Raw genomic sequence first — 19,994 nt, 5'->3', positions numbered from 1 at the left:
GTGAATATTTTTAGGGAAATTAAACTGGCCCTTCAAATATTCAAAGGAAGCAAAACAATAATGCCCACCAACCAGTTGTTTATGCTGCGATACCAATAAGACTGCCTTGGCAATCTACTCTGATGGCCAGAGTTTTGCATTTCCAACCTTTACCACTGGATGCTGCCATAAATATAGCATTCCATCCAATCCCAAATATCAATACCTTATATAATCTTCTAAATTACTTTAAAAAATTGTACAAATTGAAAACTAGCTCTGTAAATGACTCAGCTGTTGTTTCCCTTAAGGACCACTTTACCACTCAATTGCTATATTAGACATTGAGCCAAGTAATCTAGCCACAATAACAGGCTGCAATAGGGGATTCTGAGTGGGAGCTTTAATGTTAGTCTTCTTTAGACACAAGACTTTTCTTGTTGTCCCAAATAAATAGCTGAATTATCTTTGTAATTTTTAAAAGCCAATAAGAATATGGGGGAACTGGGACACATCTAAACACTTAGTAAATCTTAGGTCAAAAATTTGTATAACTAAAAATATTTATAACTAACCCCCCCCATAAATTGAAGTCTGGTGTTCTCCAAGAATGAGCTGAGATAAAAATATTTTCCCATAAAAGCTTCAAGTTGAAAACATTTTGGTGGGGTCTGAATCAAGACATAATCCTAGATAACAAGAGTTATCTTTACACCAACCATAATAAATGGGATATAACTTCTCTCTAAGCATAACATGACCTATTTACAGGAAACATTCCAGTCTTAGCCAGACTAACTCTCAGTCCCATAACTGCAGCAAATTCAGATAACAGAGTAAAGAAAAGGAATATCTTTTACAAGATCTTCCATCATTAGTAAGTAATTGTGAATAAAAATATTCTAGATTCTTGACCTATTTACCTTCTAACCTGAAAGGTCAGCACATGCCTAATAATGATGGCTAGAGGCTCTGTTGCTAGAATAAACAACAAAGGTGACAGATAATATCCCTGTCAAGTGCCTTTACTTAAAAAGAAGGGATCTGACACGTGGCTACTAATCATCACCCTTGTAATAAGTAAATCGTAAAAGGCACAGACAGCCTATATAGATCAGCAAGTCAAAGTGTTAAGCACTCTCCATAGGTAAAACCATCCAATGGAATCAAATGCCTTTTCAAAATCAATAATTACTGCTTTAGCCAGATAAAAAACTTTTCTGCAAAGCTTGCACATATAAAGGCAAGATGTACAAATGGTCTATGCTTGTCTATCCTTAAAGAAAACCAGCTTCAGAAGGATGAATCAAACTAGGGATCCCAGTGCTCAATACAGTCGATAAAACTTTAGCAGTGAGCTTTTCTTTGGTATTACTCAAAGATATAGGGTGGTAGTTCTCCACTTTTTCAGATCTTTCCCCAGTTTTGGGGGTGCTATTTTGTATAGATTCCCTCATCAAAACTGAATGAGAAAGGGTGGGAGAGCTGTTTTTTAATTTTAATAACTAGTTCAGTCAAAACTGGAGTATATCATATTTCAATACCTTATACAACACTGCCCCTATAATATATGTTATCTTATACATTACTGCCCCTATAATATATGTTACCTTATACAACACCGCCCCTATAATATATGTTACCTTATACAACACCACCCCTATAATATATGTTACCTTATACAACACCACCCCTATAATATATGTTACCTTATACAACACTGCCCCTATAATATATGTTACCTTATACACCTCTGCCCCTATAAAATGTTACCTTATACAACACCGCCCCTATAATATATGTTACCTTATACAACACTGCCCCTATAATATATGTTACCTTATACACCCCTATAATATATGTTACCTTATACAACACTGCCCCTATAATATATGTTACCTTATACACCTCTGCCCCTATAAAATATGTTACCTTATACAACACCGCCCCTATAATATGTTACCTTATACAACACTACCCCTATAATATATGTTACCTTATACAACACTGCCCCTATAATATGTTACCTTATATAACACTGCCCCTATAATATATGTTACCTTATACAACACTGCCCCTATAATATATGTTACCTTATACAACACCGCCCCTATAACATGTTACCTTATATAACACGCCCCTATAATATATGTTAGTTTATACAACACTGCCACTATAATATATGTTAACAAATCATTCTTTGCTGATTCAATGGCCCTCTTCACCTCTGCGTTACTTATTTGCTTATCCAGAGCTTCATTTTGTTCCTTGCTAATATTAGGAAGGTTGACCTGCTGAAGAAAATCCTCCACCAGGATAGTATGTTTCTTATCATACATAATTCAATCTGTACCATAAAGCTTTATAAGGAAATTTCAAAAGACTTTATTTACTGCCTTTGCTCTAAATCTAGATTAATGCCCTGTTTTGTACACATAGTCTTTATCTGTCCCAGACACTTTTTAAATCTACATTCAAGCATTTTCCCAGGTGATCCCCTAGTGCCAAGGATTGCAGGGTTGTCCTTTTATACTAGAACAAGTATCTATTACTTTTCTACTGAGTTCTGCCTTGGACATGCAATACTTTTTCACTAGTTCTTTCTGCTTAAAGCTTGTTTTCTTGCATTGTGTCAATAGCAATCAAGAGTGCTGCTCCAAGAAAGAGATTTCAGTATGAAATATTTTCAGTAATTAATCCTTGACAACAATATAGTTCTCCTTCAAGGCCCATTTAAAACACTCATTATTATGGGCACAGTGCACCTAGGGTTAGGTGTAATATTCTGCTTTACTTCCCGTTGGGTATAAGTGACAGACTGAAGATTCATGACAATTAGTGTTCCATTCTCCATACCTTGAGCTTTAAGAGTCTCAAACCTATTAAAGATAAGGCCAGATAAACTGCTCATGGTCTGTTAGGGGACAGGAATGAATTAAAACTTCCCTGTAAGATACAAACAAAAATGATTGACTTTAACAATTGGCTTAGTTTCTGGTGTCAGTCCAGGGGATCCAGTATCTGTCAGTCTGAAAAGACATGGTTGACATTCCATGTTGTTTTGCCAGAGATGGTCTGCACTTGTCTCCTCTAGGCTTTTGGATGCTGGCAAAGGCATTAGCCACTCCATTGTACTTATTTTAGGCAGTGCAAAAATACCTAACCTCCCAACATAACAAAATCATCTCTAGATAAATTCAAGGTACTGCTGCTTAATGCTAGGAGTCTAAACAAGAAACTGCCCTCCCTGGAAGCACTCCTCACTTTGGAAGATGCTGATGTCTGTGCAGTTACTGAGACATGGTTTAATGGCACAGAAAGCACCCCAGCCATGCAGGGCTACAATGCCTTCCATATGTTCAAACCACAAACTGAGCATGAAAGAACCAAAGGAGGAGGTGCATCCATCTTCATTAAGGATAAGTACATGTCAAGACTGCTCAAACAGTATGACTCTCTGGAGCTACTCCATCCCTAATTAACTATAAACAAAGCCCCCACCACATCATAGCTAGCTAGCTATAGCTCCCCACCATGAATCAGGACAAGCATGCCGCATATCTGCATTTACTGGAGTCACTTACCATACAGCCCAACACCTTACTCATGGATCATTTTAATTATCCTACCATTGACTGGGAAACATACACAACCACAAACATGCTGGCTCAGAGGTTCTTGGACTTTGTCAATGCAAATGCTCTGGAACAGCTAGTCAGCTCACCCACAAGAGGCTCAAATGTCCTGGACACAGTACTCTCCAACATAGGAGAGCATTGCATCTTCCATGTGATGTCCTCCCTGGTAAGATCGGACCATAAATCAGTTTCTTTTGATGTAATTATAAGATGAGATACCCCATCAAGCTCAAAAATGCTTAAGAATTTTTCTAAGACAGATTACATCCTACTAAGTGACAGTATAAGAAGTTTCAAAGCCCCCTCAAATGCAGATAACATGGGCTCCTAAGTAGAGGTGTACACCAATGCCCTGTATAACCACTTAAACAGTCGCATAGAATTGGCTGTACCTGACTGGATTAAAACCAGATCTTGCCAAATAAACAAGCCACCCTGGTGAACCTCTGGTATAAACAGGCTATATAATAGTGGTGCACAACCTTTTTGTGGGGATGGCCGCTACACGAATTCTTAATGCATCTGCGGGCCACCTCAAAACATAGTAAGTTGTTATGAGTTAACAATAGGTACAGGTGACTGGGATTTTTACTTAAGACAGCAGTCATGAAATTGCCTGTTTTCTACATCAACTTTGTATTTAACTTTATTCTAGCTTGCAACCATGACTTATTATAAACTTGCAAAAAGTTATTACTGTTTACAGACTACAAGTTATAAATAACAAAGAATAGTTACTTCTGCAGCTAAAATTAGAGGTGTGCACAACTGCAGTCAATTAGGAAAGTAAGCACATGCTGGAAAGTTTGTGTGACTGGAGTAAAGCATAGCATTTTTTCTTTTTTTTTTAATTTTTGGTTATTCTCTGGGGGCCGGATAGTGTTGCATTGAGGGTGAGATTTGGACCTGGAGCCAGACGTTGTGCACCACTGCTATAGGCCCAAAGCACAGCATTAATGAGACCAGACAACATCGCAGGTTGCCTTTTAAACAACTTAAAACATGCCATAGCAGACCTACTTGAATCCTTGTTTAACCAAAGCCTGAGAACTGGCTATGTTCCGAATGGAGAACAGCAACAGTAATTCCTCTGCACAAAGGGGACCATCAACCTACTCTGGGAATTATTAGCCTAGAAGCTTGACTAGCCTAATTTGCAAGGCCATGGGAAGAATCATTATGGTCCTTATTAAAAAAGACATAGCTAATCTCCAAACTCTGTACCCAACTCAGTTCATATTCATTACATTTAGATCATACATGTTAAACATGCTTGACTTCTTCGAAAAAGTCAGCAAGGCCCTGGACAAGGGAAAGGCAGTGCATACCACCTGTCTTGATCTAGCCAAGGCATTTGACACAATCCCCCACTTATGTATTATAGAGAAACTTTCCCTAGTCAGAATTAACCCCTGCATTACCAGATGGGTGGCCAGCTGGCTCACCAACAGGACAAATACTGTAAAAGTGGGTGACTTCACCCCTAGCAAAAAATAAAAAAAAAACAGTCACCAGTGGTGTACCACAGCATTCTCTGCTGGGCCTCTTACTGTTCATAATTTCATAATTTATTTCTCAGACGTTGAGACAAACTTGGATGGAATGTAGCTGACCATGTTTGCTGATGATTGCAAATTGGGAGCAATCACTGAGTCCCCCAGTGATGTTAATATATACTGCATACAGGGTTAACGCAAGCAAATGATTTGATGCCAAAGCCATGGATTAAAGCTAAATGCAGAAAATGCATTATTATTCCCTTTGGGAAAGCTGACATCCTGACAGCACCCAAGTGTGGATCCAGTAGTATGTGATCTGGATACTCAGGTTGATAACAATCTGAACTTTGACCACCACGTACCCACAGAAGTAAGGAAATCCTTCTATGTGACACATCATATAAGTAAAGGCATCACATCTATATCTAAGGATGTTATATTCCATTAAACTTGGCCCTCATCAGACTAATAATTGAGTACAATGCTCCCTTTTGCATGTACCTCACCAGATGCCTGCAACAATTGGATACACCAGAGAGGTTTTTCACCAAGAAATTACAGGGTACACAAAACAAGTCATACACAGAAAGACCAAAAGTGATGTCACTGTATTCAGTTTTCTACAGGTTGCTGAAGAGTGACCAGTGCCTGGCTTACAGGGCAGTCTCTGACCTGGCCCTGATGGAAATGCTACACATTTGTAAATCAAACGTCAGGAACATCACCCACTCCAGGGATCTTAACCTAGCCCTTGACATGAACAGATCATGCTGGAGAGACAGATAAATCTCCCAGAGGTGGACATTTCTCTGGAACAAGCTTCCAATTCACGTCAAACAAAGCCCCTCCCTGACCCTCTTGAAACTCAGCCTAAATCAGTGGATGGGTGACCACAGATTCACTCCTAGGATGCTGCCCATGTTTGTCCTAAACAGAGGAAGTTGGTATTAACTTCTATAGACCCTTACCTCTGCAAACTTTACTCACATAACTACTGACAACTGGGGCAACTAAGGATAAATATAGCTAGGCTTTTAAGGGCTCTAGGGGAGTTAGCCTAGTAACGTCCTATGAATCTATGAACTTATAAGATACTGAACCCTGAAGAGAACTCAAAATTAAAAAAAATAATATATATATATATATATATATACATATATATATATATATATATATATACATATATATATATATATATATATATATATATATATATATATATATATATATATATATATATCGATAAAGGGCGGCCACAGTGGTGCAGTGGTTAGCATTGCTGCCTCACATCAAGAGGTTCTCTGGTTCGATTCTCGGCTGGGGTGCCTTCTGTGCGGAGTCTGCATGTCCTCCCTGTGGTCGCGTGGGTTTCCTCCCACATCCCAAAGACATGCTGCAGGTGGATTGGACACTCTAAATTGGCCCTAGATGTGAGTGCATGTGTGTGTGTGTGTGCCTTCTGTGGAAGGTTTGGCGCCGGGCTGGCAACTTGACACTGTAAAACTCCACTGCCAATCATGAGCGGACAGATGATCTGCTGTGGCGACCCCTAACCGGGAAAAAGCCAGAGGAAGATATATATATATATATATATATATATATATGGTTCCCATTCAGAAGCCTGAAACATCATAAGCCTGAAAATCAAAATCCTGAAACCAAAAGCCTGAAAATTCAGAATCCTGAAAACTCAAAATCCTGAAAGCCCAAAATCCTGAAAGACCAAAATCCTGAAACTCAAAATCCTGAAAACACAAAATAGACATACTGATGTCATTGTGGCTTTGCTATTGTTAGCCCTGTGGTGTTAGGTCATGCGTTGGGGTCAGGTAAGTGTGCGGTTGGTTTTATTTTAGGGTTAGGGGCGGTTTAAGTGAGTTAGGGTTAGGGCGCAGGTTAGGCATGTATGCAATAGTGACAAATATTGGGGTTAGGGGCAGTTTAAGTGAGTTAGGGTTAGGGCGCGGGTCAGGTGAGTGTGTGATAGTGACGGACCTTAGGGTTAGGGTTAGGGTCAGTTGGTAGATATTAGTGTCTTTATAGTGACATATTAGCATTATTTGTGTTTTCAGGATTTTGAGTTTCAGGATTTTGGTCTTTCAGGATTTTGGGCTTTCAGGATTTTGAGTTTTCAGGATTCTGAATTTTCAGGCTTTTGGTTTCAGGATTTTGATTTTCAGGCTTATGATGTTTCAGGCTTCTGAATGGGAACCATATATATATATCGATATATGTCGGTTTACTATCATTTCCTCGAACCAACTTGGTTTGAGTGTTCAGATGCCTGAATCAGAAGATCGGAAATCACAACAGTGAACACAAGAAATATAGAATGCAGAATTCTGATAAAGTCGATATCTCAGAAATGTCGACTTTACCGAAAATGCTGCACTTCCAGTCAACAATAACAAAACACTTTTGCAGGGGTAGCAAGCTCCCCATGCACCCCCACCCTCCCTACTTATATATATACAAAAATTCCGAGATCTCACTACAGTGAGGGAAAGGGTACATTTCTGACCCCCACTATAGTGCGATCTGCATTCAGAATGTTGAAATTCACAACAGTGACATTTCAACATTTCTTTTTAAATTTTTTCAGCATGTCGAATTGGGCGATCGGACATACAGAATTCGAACAAAGTCTGATTGCCCTTTTGATAGTAAACCTATATATATATATATATATATATATATATATATATATATTTACACACACACACACACACACACACACACACACACAAACACACACACACACACACACACACACACACACACACACACATACACACACACACACACACAAACCTACATATCTCTCTCTCTCTCTCTCTCTATATATATATATATATATATATATACACACTCACACACACACACACACACACACACACACACACACACACACACACATAAAACCAGGGTCATCATGAGGCAAACTTCTCCAGGTATATAAAAGATGTTGTATCTTTACTTTAATATTCAAAACCATCTGGGTTCTAATATGATGCTCTGAATGCAAATCTGATCTATTATAGAATGTAATTTAAAGTGCCTCCCTAAAATTAACAGACATTGATGATTAATAAAGATCATCTATAAACAAAAAGCTTTGTTTTCAGTAAGGTCATAGATGTTACCTAAGCATAGATCACCAGACCACATTTGCGCACCCTATATCATTCATCTACCCTCTTATTATCCATAGATTCTAACCTTTTCCAACCAAGTTTCTTACTGACACAAATTGCAACTCCTCTCTAAAAAAAAGTGGCTAAACCACTCTGTTGTTCCATCTAAAATAGAGGTTAAATACCTCTTTTGACATTTGGCTAGCTTAATTTCCTATAAAAAAATATTTATTTATTTATTTAGTTATGTTTACATTTTTTAACCGGGTTAGTCTGACAGGGCCCATAGAGCCCTTTTACAGCAGAGACCTGAAGAGAAAAGCTTCAGGAAAGTAATTAAAAGAGAACATGAAAAAAACCTAAGAATTCAAGCTGTAAGATATTTAACAGCACAAAAACAGAGAAGTAGAAGTATACAACAAAATAAAACATTCCAACCTACTTGTCTTACTCATTTCTATGTAGGTTTTTTTTTTTTACAAATTTTAGATGAATGATCCAGAGGTCAAAGTCATTATCTGAGGTTTTAACATTAGAAAATTATGACAGTAGTTAGAAAACAGCAATAACAAATGTCACAAGTAAAAGGAGGGAAAAGATATTCTTACTATTAGATTATAGCAACATTCAAGTATGAATAGCAGTGCAGTCATTAATATGTCACATACAAGATTAACCCAAATGCCATCACACAAGTAATGCCCCACCATCCACGTTACAAAGTCCATTCATCCATTTTACTGTCTGAATTATGCCAGGTGGCAAAAAAGAAAACTTCCTACTCAGCAGGCTAGTAATAAAGAGGGTTCTCTCCCCAAGGCATTAGCAATATATTTAGAGCCAAGCAATGATTTCAGTTTGACTTCCCATTCCCCATTCAATCTTTAATCTAGATGTCCTTAAAACTGAGTTAGTAAAAAAAATGATCACAGATTTCTAATCTCTCACAGCCTTAGTAGAACACCAGACTTATAATTCAGGGATTCATATCCATGGCATTGTCCTGAGATACAAAATCATCTTCAACTTCTAAAGAAGAAAAAAGAATCATCAGCTGGAATATTAAATTGAAGTCTGTGCTCAAGACTCTTTCTTATCCTTTGCAAGGGACTGTACTCCTTCTGGGATATACCATCTTCTGAGTGTGGACTATCAGATAAAGTCTTCTCCTTCCAGGAAGGAGATGTTGCAAACTTCCCTCAGTTTGTAGGTGGCTTGGAGCAGTGCTCTGAGTCTAACTGCTTCTCTTGTCCTAATTTACCAGTCAGCTGCTGTCCACCATGCCATGCCTTAGAATTTAAGCCACTGGGTAAAACATTAGGCAAGACTTGCTCCAGGAATTTGTTCTGCAGCAATGAATGGACTGCTACCACAGTATTTAAAAAGTATACCAAGCCTTTCCATTTAGCAGTTAGCTAGACCAGGTACTTATAATAAGTCCTACCCCTATTTCTTTTAAAAACTGAGAGCAGTTGAAATATTCGGGTCTTAATCACATAGCCGAAGTTTTATAACTTCGAACATGGAATGTTTGAGCCATTCCATTCAAAGTTACAAAACTTTGACTAGTGACAAAAGAAAATAAAAGAAGTAAAATCAAAATAAACTGTTGTAAGCAGGGGGGCAAGACCCCATGCACCCTCCACATGGGGGACTGCGCCACCCATACCCCCTGCTACTTAAATATACCAACTCCGAGATCGCACCACATTGAAATGAACAGAAACCTTCTCTTATGGAGATTTCTATTTAAACACTCAAACTTGTACAAGTTCAAACATATGGTCTCGACCATATGGGGTTCAAACTTGTACAAGTTTAACTATGCGATAGGAACCTGAAAAATTCTCTGTGCTTGTTTAAAGGGTCAATAGAGTGATTCTGCACCAATCTACAAGAACATTTTGAAAAATAAATCTTTTATCCTCACCATCTGCATCCTTATCAGAATACAACAAGGTGATGCACTATACTGTCAATGAGGACACAAAATCTTGTATAGACTCTCGGTTGTTATAGCATGGTACAGTCTAAGTGCTTCAGGAAGGAGCCTGTCCAAATATGATTTAAGGCTCTCCACTCCTTATTTACATTCAGCAAAGCCAACTAACCTTAAATTATTGTGATGACAATGATTTCCAAGTTATTCAGCTTTTGTTTGAATCTTTGACTCCCTGCCTTGACAGATAAAGTTAGGGACTATGGGTCCTGGGTGGCCACAAAGTGTCGAGGCTGATTGTAAAATGCTGGTTTTAGGTTTTACGACTTCATTCTCCTCTATTAGCCATTGAACTAATACTTTGATTTCAGTCATGTCTGATAAAACTTAAGTAATTAATTCTGCAAGGGAATCTATCTGCCCTTTTAATGCACTTTGCTGTTGTGTTACTTGTACACTTGACAACTTCACAACAGATGTGGCACGGTGCCCCAAGAAGCACTGCAAACCAAATTGAGTCTGAGAATGCTTTCTTTCTGGCTAACTGTTATTTTAATAATGATTTTCAAGACTGAGTCACTACTTTTATTATGGAAAGGTATTTTTATAATTTTCTGTCCAGGGCAACTTATTTCAAAGAAGAAAGAGAAGGACCCTTCACACAGATCCTTCACACTAATCTACCAGAAGACAACGTCAACAGCAGGAACATAACACACAGGCAGGTAGTGGAAATTACCAACATGCAGGATGAGTATTCATATCTCTTCATTGTTCCACAACCTTGAAGCTTCAGGAGAGTTGTACTCACCTAATCTAGGCCATCCACACTGGGCAGCACCAACAATTGTCTTAAATATATATATATATATATATATATATATATATATATATATATATATATTTATATATATCAGATATTCTACTATTTCATAATAACCTAAACTTTGATATCTATGGATGCCCTTTGTATATCTCCACTGGATTATTTATACTTTACTAATGCTAGTTTTCTTATAAGGTTTCCATATTATTTTTACGCTATGCTCTAGTTTGGGTCTAATGTAAATTACAAACAATGATTTCATAATTTCTGATTTCCTAGACTTTAGAAACTTTTCTTATAGCCTATATTTTTATAACTCTCATTCACCAATTGGTTGATATGATCAGAAAAAAAATTAAAGCTGATTATACCCATATATTCAGGTCCTTAAATGGATTCACAGTGTCAATCACTCTGTGCTGTATCAAATATTCAACCTTCAGTCTATGTGTCCCAAATCTTATAAGCTTAGGTTTCAGATCTGTTTATCAGCATAATATTATCTTATCCCCAAATGGTCTATTTAGTTATGTTCCTTTGAAGACATGCCCTATCAGTAGCAGGTGCAATAAGTTGAATCCTTGAAACTCATCTGCATACAGACTATAGAACACCTCAGATGAAAAAGATAGAGCTGAAAGATAAAATGTCAACAAGTATGGGCCTAGAACAGTGCTCTGTGGGACATCCTGACCTTAACCTAGAATTTCACCAGTCCCAGTTGCTATATGGTACTTACCAGGCATGTCTATTTGTAAGCGATACAGCTATGCATCTTATCAAGATTCCATCCATCCATCCACAACCCCTTTTTCCCATTTTTGCACATGGGATTGGGGTGTCATCTCAACAGTGACAATCATCTAGAATTCACACCACCCAAGATTCCATTAATACCTAGCTATTCTAATTTATTCATCAGTGTTTTGCGTATGACCCTATCAAAGGCTGACGATAAGTCTATATAAATTATATCACAACACAAAATTTCATTTATAACTATTTTATTACTATAGAAAAATATTGTTGCAGGTAGTTGCAGATCTATTTTCAACATATGCATGCTGATATATGGTTTGAAGTCCCAATTTTTCAAATTCTGACAATAAATTAGCCAAAATATCGGGTCTGTATTGGAATCTCGAAATGACAAAACCGTGAACGCTCATATGATCGAAAATGGAAAACACTGAACTCCTTATTGTGGGGGGCTGTGCCCCCCCCCCACTAACTATATATTCTGACTACGAGATTGCACCACAGTGAAGAAAGGGCAAATATACCACTCTCCACTGTACCGCGATCCCAAAAGACCCCCTTCGATGTCCGCCATTTTCGCTCATATGAGCGTTCACAGTTTTGTCCTTTCGAGATTCTAATATAGACCCAAAATAGCCTACTCCATTATTTTTTCACAAGAAGAAAGTAAATGTATATGCCTGTGTGACTGTAGGTTTTTTCCATTTCCCTTTTCTTTAAAGATAGGTTTAACAAGTTGTTGTTGTTGTTGTGTCTTTCGGCTTTTCCTGGTTAGGGGTCACCACAGCGGAACTCCGGTCTGCTAATGATTGGCAGTAGATTTTTACATGCCAAGTTGCCAGCCCTGATGCACAACCTTCAACGAAGGTACGCCCATTCATGCATGTCTCCACACAGAAGACGCTCTAGCTGGGAATCGAACAGGACAACGTCTTACTGTGAGGCGACAAACAAGTACATGTCTTAAATCTTGAAGAATCTCAATATATTTAAATAACCTAATAAAATACGGACATAATGGTACTTTAAGTTCAAGCTGAAGTGCTCTCAAGTAATTGTTACTAATTCTGTCTCATCCCTGAGCTTTGTTTGGGTCCAGTTTGCATTGTACATTTCTAATATAATCTAATTTAATTTCAGGATCTGAAGTTACCTAGCACAAAGTATCTTCCCCTTTGTCAGGATACACTGTTTTGCATAGGACTTTGTAAAGATATCTACAAGTTGCTGTGTTTAAGAATACATTTTATAATGTATGTGTAACATAACTCTCAACCTCTTAGCAAAGGAAAGCTGTACGTAGCCTAAAATAAGGGAGGGACAAAGGTCCACAAATAGGGACATATTTTAAATATTGCTCTTATAAACTTAGAAAGTTGCTAGAACATGCATGGGTTTTTCTACAGGATATAAAGTCTGAAACTCAAATGTGTGTGCATTTAATTACTTTAATCCTCTGTGATTTGCCAGAAAAACATAAATTTTATGATGAACAGGCTAAAAATATGAAAATATGGACTTTGCATGAAAATCTTGACAGCTGAGAGGTATGATGCACAGTTATTAATTTGTATATCTTTACTCCTACCACATCTTATATACCTACAAAATACTGCTCTAATGATTGCATTTGGTTAACATTTTTCAGATTTGTCAGTTGAAATATGTAATAAAAACATGTTTTAGTCTTGCTTGTCCACTTACAGGAAAATTGCAGAATATATGTGGGAAAATACAGCTCAGTCCTTGTAATGGTGGTATAGACTACTATACAGCGTCTGTAACCTATACGCACATACATTTCTACATACTGATGTCAGTGTGGTATAGCTCTACATGTTCAAAATGATAACCAATGTTGACAGCATTCAATGATCTAAGTATTTTTTCACTGCTAATGCAGTGAATTCAGAGACTGCTAAAAGCGTGTTGATAGCTCTTGACTTTTAACACTGTGAATAAATACGTTTCTAGTGAAATAGCCTTCCCTTCTCCTGACTTATAATAACCCCCATGTACTTCTACAGTGGGATTAATGTTATCAGCTACAGGAGCTTAAGCAAGGCACAGCACCTTATATTAAAGATTCAGTGGCTACGTGTCCCTACATATTAAATAAGTAGTGGATTTTACTTAACATTAAACTGTGCCAGTGGGCTGAAACATTGTGAGATACTGCTTTATTGGCTTAGTATTAATTAATGCACATCTTATGAATTATAAGACAATGAATGCTCTGTAGTATAATTACTAAAAATGCCAACTAAGCACTGCTACACAATGACAGACAGTAAGGTAGTCTGTACACTGATGACCTCACAGAAGTTTGGAATGACTCAGCTTGTGAAGGAAAACACCCTTTCTTAGTGAACCATGAGAATAATTATGGCAGCAGGTGGGTGGCTAAACTTGAACAGGCAGCCAGGCTGGAGTGGTTCGAAACATTGTCAACAGAGAGGACTGAGAGACAAACAAAAATAAAGTACACTTTAATCTGAGTGGAAAAAAAGTAACTACAACGTAAAATCAAGTTTCTCATACTACTGAATTTGTTGTGTCATAAATCTACATACAGAATATTTTTCCTATAAGAATATTTATATGGTTTTAAAAACTTTATTTTTTTACAAGAATAAGTAGAAAATGTCGTGTGCATCCAAAAGGATATTATTCATCTGCTATTTTCAGAATCAGGGAACCTAGGATATATTTGTCACATATTTCTTTATATATGGGACAAAACATAATTACTTTTATTTCTCACCTTAGCAAAAATGACCAAAAATGCATGTTTTCATTTTAGTCATCCTTACCTTACATGGTAGTTGGGTGCAACAGCTCTTTTTATATTACCAAATTATATTACCTGGAATAAAAACCTAGAAAATGGCAATGTTTAATGCATAAAGTGCTTCAGCTGTCAATGAGGAAAAAAGATCGAGTGAAGCAACAATGACGCTACCAGATTCAATCATCTTCTGAAGTGTAACAACTTTCAACAGCAAGCGGTACTATTTTTTTCTTTAACATAATACAGATCAGTGTTCATGTCCTGAAAAATATTTTTCAAGGTAAACTCTTGTAATATGTTGTTTGACAGCTTTCTCTAAAGGGAAGATTTTAATATTGTCTGAGAAGGGTTTAATAAGTGAATTGAATGACATTAACAAACTTGGTAATGGATGCATATGAATCATGAGTTATAAAACTGGTGCGCTCAATATTGATGAAAGGAGTCAAAGCGACTTTGGGAAAGTCTGCAACAATTTATAGGGAGTTGATAAAATGACCTGGAAGAAAATATTTCCGATTTGAATTAGTGCTGATCTCAAGTAGTTATATGAAGAAGTCAGAAATTACCTAGACAGAGGGTATGTAGAAGTCCAGAAAAACTGTATATTTAAGAATGAGGCAGCATTTATTTACATTTGTTGGCTGGGAATGTCCAGCTGGAAAAGCCATTTTCAGTGGAGTCAGATGGAAAAAGTGACCTTCAATTAATAATAATAATAATAATAATAATAATATAAAAATCATAATAAATAAATAGACACAAGCCTATTTTAACATCTTAGTCTACCAGCACGTATTTACTTCTCTCTTATGCTTTACACATTTGATGATCTGAAAAAAACCCACATGATTTGAACCTTGCCTACAGGTAGGTACATGCTGTAAATAGTTGAACAACTCAATGTTTAATGCATATACTGCTTCACTCTTTACTAATGTTGCACTTTTCTTTTAATTACAGTTTAAACTTTTCTCCCTGGTCCAACTCTGGGAAATGGGCTTTGCTAGGTATGACTATCCTGGTTAACAAACAGAAAGAAATAATAAATAAATAAAATGAAATATATGAGGCATGCACTCTACAATGACAAAAACATGAGCTGTATAGTTCCTTCCTATTTGAAAGACCATGCATGCAAAAGAAAATAATAAGTTGGCACATAAGATAAAAGAGTCTGCATGTTACCATACCTTTCAGCTGTTACACTACAGATCACTCGTGTTCAATGGCAGAAACTATTTGTTGCATACTATTCATGAATCTTGCACTGATACTTATATTGGTGTATACTTTTATAATTGTAATCAAAGATCAGTGCTGCATGCTCTCTGACTGATGGATTCTCTTTGCTTACCTACCCATCTGTATTCTCTGATTTCCATCATTTTGTATACCTCTTAACATACATTACAGCTTGATGGGTTTGATGCCAAAACATCCTAATCCATCCATCCACAACACCTTTTTCCCATTTTTTTCACATGGGGTTGAGGTGTCACACTAACGGTGACAATTACCTAGAGTCAGCTTTCATACTGTTAAGTGGCTAACCTTGTCACTGGGTGGCTGCATATTGGATGTCAAATTCTATGACTCCAACGTATTTTTCTGCTGTAATTACCACAGTAATTCCAACAGATAATATGTGTTATATGCCACAAATATTGTATGGATTCTTGCACAAGTTAGCCTGATTTCTTATGCTATTACTTCCTAAATGTGCAATACTCAGGAGGGAGTCACCGCACCATACATGTACAATATGAACATCAGAATATATCATACTACAACTGTTGAAGTGCAATATTCTAAGCAATCACAATGTGAAGTCATAGTCTTGCAATACGTACTAGTATAATACTGTCTAATGTCTTCCTATCCAATTGTGGTAATTTATTGTGTTGGTAATATTTTAATTATTACTATATGTGCATTAGTCTTACTGTCATTCAAACTATGTATTCATTGCTATGTCTTGCACGGGGATCAACGCAACGCAATTTCATTCAGCTTGCACTGCTATGTATATCGGACCAACAATAAAGTTTATTTTGACTTTGACTTGATGAGTAATTATCACACTTATGAACTGTAAACATTTTTATGGTCTTAAATGTCCTTTGAAAGAAGTATAATATTGCAATGAAATATATTAACTATCTTGTCTCATGCTGCATATCTGTCTACTGATTCATTATCATACCTGAACCAGAATTCTCACTCATTATACTAAGGAACATTATGTGTGTTTTAACCTGAAATGCTTATAGTAACCATAAGGATATACTGTCCATCTGCAGAGTTCAATATACAACTGATACCATCTCCATTTTCAGCAGAAGAGGAAATTGATATGCCTCTTTACAACACATACCAACAAATTACAGCTAACAATTTAGTATATATTTTTGCTGTTCTCTTTATTTTAATCATAGCAAACTAAGTAGTCTAGCCAAAAATACACACTACTATAGAAAACAATTTCAGTAACTTGTCGGGCAGCCAGCTAAATAACAACCTGATATAATGTTTCCATTTATTAAAAAACATTTAGACATTTTAATACAGCTCTTTATGCTATTTTTTCTACATTTTAAAAAAGGCTGACTTAATACAATCATTACAGTTATAGATTCTCAGCTACAGAATTATTGGTAGTGGATGTGATGGTATTATGGTAGTGGTGGTCATAGAAGTGTGTGTGTGTGTGTGTGTGTGTGTGTGTGTGTGTGTGTGTGTGTGTGTGTGTGTGTGTGTGTGTGTGTGTGTGTGTGTCTATTTATACATCTGTGCTTTCTTCTCAGTTATAAAAGTCAGCTAATATGCTGGATGCCTATTAAATGCAATTTCCTTTTTAGAATAACTGATCATACTTTTGGCTGGCATATGTGGTAACTAAAAGCCTATAAATAATTGAATTGGTATATTATGTGCACACTATGGCTATTTAACTTCTGAAGTCATCATCTAATAAGAATCTGTTAAGATCCAATGATATGCTTCTTAGCTTACCAGCAGCATGCATGAAGTATATTATTTAGCACCCACTTTTGCAAGTAATAGCAGGATATACACTTCCCCATATATATGGCAATGTATTTTCATTAAGTTTAAAACCTGCCTTTAGCATAAGTTTAACAGATCACAGAAGTTGTGCCTTACTGAAGCAAAGAGTCCTACTGTACTTCATTGTATAGGTACTACATAATGACCAATAACTTTCAGATCTGCAGACTTTCATATGTTCTGTCATAGTCGCAACACTTTTTAAAGTTATAGCTCTTGCCATGCCTAAGCTTTACTTACACACAGTATTGTCTAAACACCTGAATATTGTCTAAACATACCAATAAGGAAAAACAGATAGATACAAGTAATTTTAGGGAAAACTTTTTTTCATAAATATTGGTAATCTTTGTAATGATTTACAGTGCTGTAACAAAGCAAAATCATGCCAAAAATAATGGGCGGGGGCAAATGTCCCAAATCAGAGAGAAGTTTTGAATATTGCACTTATTAACTTAGAAAGTTGTTAGAATAATATTTTTTGCATTGACATGCATTTTTCTGAAGTACATGAAGTCTGAAACTCAAATGTATGTCATTGTTTAATTACTTCAATGCTCAGTGATTTCCCAGAAAAAACATAAATTGTACGTGGGGCAGACCAGTAATATGAAGCAGATTCTGGACAGTTGAGAAGTGTGATTGTCAGATTAAAACTTATTTCGAGAAATATATCTCAAACAAAACTGGACTACATCTAAAACCTTCTAAAATTAAAAATAGAAGTCTTTAAATATATTCTTGCCCAGTTATTGTGTACAGCTGCTTTAATGTGATATGCAAATTGAGTGCAGCTCCCAAACAGAAAACGGCACCTCTTGCCTATAAGCAGCTATGCTCCCATTCTGATCATAAAAAGGTGGAAGTGTAAAACCAGGAGTGACAGCATACCATGGGCACTTGTTTACGTGAAGGCTTTTTACATATATCAGTTTGCTCTAGGTGATCTCTGCTGCTCTACTGCTCAGGTTGAAACCAATCGTCATACTTTCAGATTATAAGAAATGGTGCGGGTCACTCACACACTACACAGATTCCAAACTTTACCTAGATTTTTGACTGATGATAAATTTTAATCATTAGAAAACAAAATGTACGTATGTGTACTACATATTTCCGTACAGTGGTTATTGTGTATGCGTATATTTTAGCTATAGCTGGCGATAGATACAGATAAATTATTTACTCGTCACCTAACAAATCAAGAAACGCTCCTTTGAATAATACAGAAATTCGCAGGTTGTTTGCGAAGAACGAGCAAGCTCTGTCCAGGGTTCTGAAACAAATTTCAGCATTTCGGCGGGTCATCTCTGGCTGCAAGAGTGTCTAAACATACCTGGCAGCATCACGAAAAACAGGACGGCTAAAGCCGGTAAGAGCCCCATTCGGACAATCCACAATTATGTCTCTTTCCTATTCGGACGATGGCTGGTTTACGGGTTTCTCCAGCCGAAGAGCGTCTGTCCGCCTCCTTCCAGGTCCTGCTTGCCCAGCACTAGCGCCCCAGTTACTGTCGGTGCAATTTTAAACACAGGGGCGTGAAGGCAGTAGAAGCGCTGCCTCTTCTAAAGAAGGCGTGGGCAACTTTTTTTTTACCCGATAATCTGCGTCATAACAAGCCCCCTAAAGAACGCAGTCGAAAGTGTTCTTGCGCATTTCTGTACAAATTTCCCCTGGTTCTGTGTGAATAATTAATGGCTGTAATAAGGAGTGCCCTGGTATATTACAATCGTCTGGCTCTGAATCATTTATTTTGCTTTAAAAATTAGCTGTCGCTGTTCTACTTTTACAATTGGCTAGTGGAATAAGTTAGCACTTGAGTTATATGAAACGTCTGTGCCTGGAACAACAAGAGGGGGAGAAATAAAGTAAGCGAGTAAGAAATAAAATCTTAAATACATTAATTTGATATCGTTATTTATAGGTAAAGGAAAACAAAAACCTTTGATGGCTTGAACTCTATTCCTGCCACAAGTTTCCCTAGTGTGTGAGTACTACATATTGCTTAATTATTGGGATTGAATTTGGCAAACTGCCTGCTATTGCTATTAACCCAACCTTTGTAGTGCATACGCCGGGTATATGGTTCTATACTGGGTAAGTTAATCTCACAGAACTAAACATCAGATCCTCTTTGCATATAGTAAATTAAGTTATCACACTATATGCAATCATTTTTAATAGAATTAAATCTTCTAAAACGAATTGATTCACCCATGGACCAAGGAAAAGGGGTGTAGGTGTTGATGCTTGTTTTCATTGCTAATTGTGTATGGAAAAAAAAGCAGATGAAATGTGATACTATGGTTTTATCAAAGAGTGGAGACAAACTGTTACTATTTTTTTGTTATTGATGCACA

At 36.8% G+C, this 19,994-nt stretch overlaps 1 protein-coding gene across 1 annotated transcript in view; it reads right to left on the bottom strand.

The window, feature by feature from the left end:
• Nucleotides 1-19,142, bottom strand: part of CHGB (chromogranin B) — a 404,164-nt gene extending 385,022 nt beyond the window's left edge. Inside the window, exon 1 of the mRNA XM_044056428.1 lies at nucleotides 18,971-19,142. Coding sequence (XP_043912363.1) covers nucleotides 18,971-19,019 — 49 coding nt within the window. The 5' untranslated portion in view covers nucleotides 19,020-19,142. The remainder of the gene's footprint in view (nucleotides 1-18,970) is intronic.
• Between the last annotated feature and the right edge of the window lie 852 nt (nucleotides 19,143-19,994).

This window comes from Protopterus annectens, chromosome 1.part2 (genome assembly GCF_019279795.1).
Source record: "Protopterus annectens isolate FY-2018-M chromosome 1.part2, PAN1.0, whole genome shotgun sequence".
NCBI lineage: Eukaryota > Metazoa > Chordata > Ceratodontiformes > Protopteridae > Protopterus > Protopterus annectens.
This window is presented reverse-complemented; position numbering and strand designations above follow the sequence as displayed.